Source organism: Arctopsyche grandis, chromosome 1 (genome assembly GCF_051622035.1).
Source record: "Arctopsyche grandis isolate Sample6627 chromosome 1, ASM5162203v2, whole genome shotgun sequence".
NCBI classification, from domain to species: domain Eukaryota; kingdom Metazoa; phylum Arthropoda; class Insecta; order Trichoptera; family Hydropsychidae; genus Arctopsyche; species Arctopsyche grandis.
Window position 1 is genome coordinate 27,714,149 of NC_135355.1, and position 6,400 is coordinate 27,720,548.

Consider the following 6,400-nt stretch of genomic DNA (forward strand, 5'->3'; position numbering starts at 1 on the left):
TACATTGGCCTATTAATTAGCAACGCAGAAAATTTAAATTGCGAGTGAGGGTCGCCTATAGAATGTTTTACGATCTAATTTAAATTGTTGGAAAAATTATTTAAAAATAAATATCGCCCCCATGAATTTTAAACATAAAATATAGCGACCGGTACATTCATTTTTCTTATACGCATACATATGAACATTTGATTATAAATTATTAAATTAATTTTATTTATTTGACAGACATCAGTAAATATGATATTTTAACATTTGAATAAATAATAAAAACAAGATGATAATACACTATTTGTATCTGCGGTTTCAATCAACGGGTGTTATTATAATAGGTGTTATTAAAACTTGTGGTCGGGATTGTTTTGATTTGATTACTCTAGCATTATAATATAAACGAATACATATTTTTCAGAATAATCTTTAATTTTGAAAATACATAAATCTAATCTGCGGCAGCTTATCAAATGTCACATATCATATAAATAGTAGGATTGTTGTTTAGACAATCATTCGTGCCTCGAATTTTATCCAACAGGTGTGTCTCAATTTTTTAATAAACTTGTACGTTTTTCTGTAATTATACTTTTAATTTTTATTTCAGGAAAATACTCAAAACTCTCAATTCAAGATGTTTGAAGCCAAGACCAATCCTGGGTTTGCAAACTCGCTGATGCATCACATGTACAACAGCATGAAACAACAACAGCACGCTGATGTCATTTTTGCTGTACGCAACAGAAGGTATATATGTATTTATATAGATATAATACGGTGACTTTTTATAAATGTAATCAAAATGTTTATAATTAAAATGTTGTAATTGCAGTATTTTCGCCCATATGGTTGTATTATCAGCCTCGAGCGATTTCTTCAAAGACAATCAATACTTGTTGAGTGACATATTTTCTGGATTCGATGATGAAGTGATCGACGCAGTATTAAAATACTTATACACTGGAGAAATAAGTAAGAAATTGAACTTCTCAATGTTCTATTATTATGTGTGCATAAAATTTTATTGATTTATTTTCGGTTTAGCTATCGATGACGGTCGCCTAGACAAATTCAAAAATCTCGCAAATCTTCTCAAAATAAAAAATGTCAACAGTGTACCGGTTCCTAGAAGAGTTCCAGAATTCCACACGATAGATCTATCAAACTGTTTACAAGTGTTAAGATCGTCTCCGATCGATGCGACCTCGAAGAAGAGTGCAATGAATTTGGCTGCCGAAAACTTTGGAATTGTGAGTGGTGATTTTACCGAAAAATGTGATACTCGTGCTTGATAGTGTAATACAGATGTTATAGTCGAAGTGTATTTTCAGTTGTTATATATTCCACCTGGCGTTTTAGGTTATTCATATTCGAATACAATTCAACTAGTAAATTATATCTCTACAATCGCAAATACACTTTCAACAATGTGCGCCAGTTGTAATATAACAGTTGAGTTTTTACAGCTCTCATGTTTTTACATGATTTCTCAGAATTCAATAATGTGTTAATATTTGCTAGGTATTACGAATAAAGGTAATGAGTATCATACTACGATATCTCTAAAAATGTGTTCAAAACAAAAATATGACTTTCTAACTCAATTTACTAGTCGAGTGACGGTTTTACGAAAACCTAAGCTTTCCACCTAACCAGGTACCATCTTATAGTTGAAGTGCATTTTCATTTGACCGGTTTGAATGTAATTCGCCATACGAATCAACTTACGGGGGGGGGGGGGGTTAGACGGAATATATTCCAACTAGTCAAAGTATAATAAAACTTCAACTATAACGGTATTTGGTACCAGGTTAGATGAAATATTCCAACTAGTAAAATATATTACAACTGGAAGATATGTACACTTCAACTGAAACACATATGTATGTATGTATGTACATATACTAATTTCTACTTCAGTTGCATAGAACACCAGATTTCTTACTTCTACCGGCTTCCGTTTTGGCTGAATTACTCAAACTGGACGAATTGAACGTACCTCTGGAGGAAGACGTCTTCAAAGCTGTCAAATTATGGATTAATCACGATTTTGAAGGTAGAAAAACACATTTGTCTCAACTACTGGGTTGTGTCAGGTTGACGTTGCTTCCAATGCAGGTAAATATAGTTCACACGTAAAATGCATATACAACTTAATGATTTCTAGTACCACTTTGTTTGCAGTTTCTGACCACGGAAGTTCTGCCCTTTTGCACATTGTGTCCCGAATGCATCGTAATGGTTTCTCAAGCCATGCAAGTGCTCATGACGCCAAATTCGGACAAAAAAGACAAACCTCGCGTGCATCTAAATCTGAATGCGTCAAAGCTGCTCATAGTCGGATGCTGGGATGATGTTGTTAGTTTAAAACCATTCCATAATTATCGTGTTTCATTGAAAGAATATTCTTCCGATTTAATTTATACATGTTTCAGAGCCGCAACTTCATCGAAATTTACAATCCCGAAAATAACGTATGGACTAAATCAAGAGACTATGGCTTTAATAGAAGAAACTTTTGTGCTGCTAAGGTGGACGATAGAATTATGGTCATTGGAGGTTTTGCCAATGGCAAAGGATCCAATAATGTAATGTATCATTAGAATTACACGAAATACTGTGAAATACCAACTGAATAGGTTCAAGCCCTATACTTTATGTCTATCATTATCATTAAACGTGATCAGGGATGGATATCAGTACAACTCAGTCAATATACACATGTTGATAAAGTAAATGTATATACATTTATATATAATTTCCGATTATTTTCAGGTGGACTGTGTAAATTTGAAGAACGGACAAAAGTCGGCTATGACTCCTTTAAATCAGGGACGATTTAACGCAGCCTGCGCCACAATTACAAATGGATCATCCACTGATGTGTATATCATCGGCGGTGCAAACCCTGCCTTAGTGGCTTCAGTAGAAAAGTAATATGGAAAACCAAAAAAATGAGATATTATTGAATATAATATTTAACAGTTAAATTACTTGTTAACAGGTGGAACAGCAACACTCAAACTTGGTCAACCAACATTGCCAACATGCCGCTTGCTGTGCACGCGCACAGTGCTGCTGTCGTCAACAATAAGATCTATGTGACAGGTGGATCGACGAAGGGGTCATCTGTCACAAATGTCCAAATGTATACACCAGAAAGTAACTCTTGGGCGTATTGCGCAGCCATGACCAGGAAGAGATTCTGCCACTTAGTAAGTTTTAATTCACCATAAAATGTTAGATGAAAGCCTCTCAAATCCATCTCATATCCCATGTCTTCGTTTTTGACCGTTATGCACCGATTTTCCCAAATCCATCCATCCAGTAATCACTTGGTTTTTCTTGCGTTTTCACATCCTCTTTGAGAACAATTTGTATCTATTCATCTACCATATATTTCTTAAAGTGTAATTATGCTTGTCATGCCATTCCTGCTATATTCTAAAACATTTCCAGAGTGCCGGAATCAATGGAAAGGTGTTCGTAGTAGGTGGTTGTGAAAAATATTTCATACCACACACTGTTACGGCTAGCGTGGAATCATACGATCCAAATTCCAATCTTTGGACACCGTTCTGCAATTTACCTAGTCCAAGAACAGGTTCCAATATGTGCCTATACCGAAACAAGTTTATTTTCGTTGGTGAGTTTCGATTTTTGAATGACGCTTGCCGTATATTTAGTTTAATTAACTAATATGTACATATGTATATGTATGTATGTATTTATGTCTTCAGGTGGAAAATCCCCAGGAGGTCTCCTGAATCAAATGCTTGAATACGATGACGAAAAGCAGACCTGGACTCATCTCAAAGGATCCAATATTTCCAGAGAGGGAATTTACCCTTTCGTGGTGTCGGCAGATGCAGTTATTTGAATGAAGTTGTTGTTATGTTATAAATAAAACAAAACCTATTCAAGTTGACGATAATAAAAAAATATTATTTTAGAATTGACATTTGTTTTTATTTATCGAATTTATTCACTACAATGAACTAATAACATTCTTGTTCTGTTAGATAGTACCATTTATGTACATACATACATATGTATTAAATAAACACTATCACACAATACCACTATAATACTTATTCTTTAAGGCTTGATTTACTACTTTTGTTTAATTATCAACACAAGATTGGTACAATTTTGATAGACAAACAGGCATTGCCATTTGTATTGGCGTATGTACGTCAGATTTCCAATTTATAATTTACTCTCTTTTAACCTGATTAAGATACAATAAGGAAGATATTAATCCACATTATTTAATTTAAGATGCTTTCAATGCAATTTCGATAATATTTGGACCAAATAAAATACATATCATGTGTTAGGTACCATATGAAGCGAAATTTGTTTTAAAAAGTTGAGGGATTAGTAAATGCAGTATATCGAAACGCTTCAGTTTTCTCCAACGAAAGAAATATTTTAACAGGCTATGCCTTTATGTATTTATAAATGGGAACAAAGGAATCAGACTCAATTCATAATTTGTATGGTCTCGTAATGGCTATCAACCCATCAAAATTACAAACATAGTTTAACTTAGCCATTAAAAAAGAGGAAACCTTTCGGGAGATGTTTTTACAATCGGTAAAAAGTGGTAAAACAATGTTTATTATTTTATACTGACCCTTTATTATTTGTATACTGCCCATTTGATATTTATACTGACATTTAATAATATAATACGGACCATTTTGTTAATAAAACACTGGCTGAAAACAGATTTATATACCTATACTTAGTATACTAAGTATAGGTATATAAATCTGTATAATACTATAAAATACTGGTCAAGTAATTTTTTTACATTCTAAATATAACACGTCTACATGCATATACATATACATAATACTTACAGCAAATCTTCTGACTTCTAGTTGCGTTATTTGCAGTCTTACAAAAATACACTAATGAGAGTGAAAAAACCGGTGAAAATATCTGAACAAAATATAGAGTGAAAAAGAAAAAGGTATAGGCGTTTGAGCAATTAAAATCTGACAAAGCTAGATGACGGCAAAAAGGGATATATGTACAGCAAGAAAAAGTCAAAGCAATCGCAGTAGGCGAACAATGCGACCGAACATTTTGGGCGATTGACGTCAGGCAGATCTTCATGGGAGTATTTTCAAACGTGTCTAATATGATTTTTTTCACCATCGTAATGATTGATGACACCTTGAATTATATTGATGACTAAAATGAGGAATATGGCAAAGTATGAAAACGATCGGATAAGAGGCAAAATTTTTCCTTAATAGTAATCGTAAGTGAAAGTTAGAAGAGGTATTTAAAAAATTAGGAGTAATACAAAGTTTAATCCAAGCAAAGTAGGACGATTATGTATGTACCTATATATACATATGTATGTATGTACGTACATTGGACTCACGTATCATTCCTAGCGACTCTACTTACATGAACCCAATGACCAAGATACGATGGTACATATAAGTATGTATGTATGTATGTATGTAGCTTCGTAGATATCTGTAGGAGCGTAGAGAGACAAAGTGGCGAATCGGGATTAATTCTAGGACATGAAGCACCGGGGATATACGAGTACGTATAGGTGCGCCGGTTTTAAGCGTAGATAGAGGGGCGTCGCTCCAAACGTATCTCTCTCGACGAAGGTAGGTGGGTAGCTAGGCGGGTGGCCCAACCCCAATAAATCTGCCTAATCATTACAATTGCCTCGGCTAATGCCTGAGACATTTCGAGCCATTTCCCGCAAGATATACGGGGGCCCGGGTATTACACCACGACGCTGCCGCCTCATAGACAACCGAATCACGCAGCTTTAAACCAGACTTACGCTCGTCTCGCTTAAGGCCAAGCGACTATCAGCCTTATGACGGAATTCAAAATCAGCCCCTCCAACACCACCCACCCCCCAGATAGCTATGCCAAAATTTCGAATATATTATGTGTGCGATTCGTGCGACTTGTCAGACACTTAGAAAGTCTCATAAAGTTTGACAACATTTTCTGCAGAATTTTTGACAAGCATTATCGAATAGATTATTTTTACTTTATCTACATATGTTGTATCTTGATAACAGAAAAATATGCACAGGTATATAAAAAAAAAAACTAGAAATAATTGACAATCGAAAAACTAACCTACATATGTATGTACATATGTATGTAGATATGTATAAGGGAGTCCAATTTGCCGTAATCCGATATGTTTTTTACCAATTACCGGCTTACCGGTAAATTACCGAATTTTTCAATCTTAAAAACAAACTCCTTTTTTGTACTTAATATATTTAACCAAAAGGTAATAAACATTATTGATTATACCTATGTACTTAAATAGATTGCTCAAAAAATAAAGTTATTTAAGAAAATAACAGCGAAGAAAACAATATAATTCACATTAAGTTCGATAGTT

At 34.1% G+C, this 6,400-nt stretch overlaps 1 protein-coding gene across 1 annotated transcript; it reads left to right on the top strand.

Annotated features, from left to right (window-relative positions):
• Positions 1 to 510: 510 nt before the first annotated feature.
• LOC143909279 (kelch-like protein 25) lies at positions 511 to 3,952 on the top strand. The gene is made up of 11 exons (XM_077427194.1): positions 511 to 535; positions 602 to 741; positions 827 to 966; positions 1,039 to 1,244; positions 1,915 to 2,112; positions 2,179 to 2,352; positions 2,430 to 2,582; positions 2,770 to 2,927; positions 2,999 to 3,209; positions 3,454 to 3,640; positions 3,735 to 3,952. Exons 2-11 carry the CDS (start codon positions 629 to 631, stop codon positions 3,872 to 3,874), a joined length of 1,680 nt encoding a protein of 559 aa, XP_077283320.1. The 5' UTR covers positions 511 to 535; positions 602 to 628; the 3' UTR covers positions 3,875 to 3,952.
• The last annotated feature ends 2,448 nt before the right edge of the window (positions 3,953 to 6,400 follow it).

What these genes read in the sequence shown, in the direction of transcription:
- LOC143909279 (XM_077427194.1), top strand. Translation starts at nt 629, where the DNA reads ATGTTTGAAGCCAAGACCAATCCTGGGTTTGCAAACTCGCTGATGCAT. An exon ending in TGACGTTGCTTCCAATGCAG is followed by an intron (nt 2,113 to 2,178) that starts GTAAATATAGTT and finishes CTTTGTTTGCAG; the next exon opens with TTTCTGACCACGGAAGTTCT. An exon ending in TCGGATGCTGGGATGATGTT is followed by an intron (nt 2,353 to 2,429) that starts GTTAGTTTAAAA and finishes TACATGTTTCAG; the next exon opens with AGCCGCAACTTCATCGAAAT.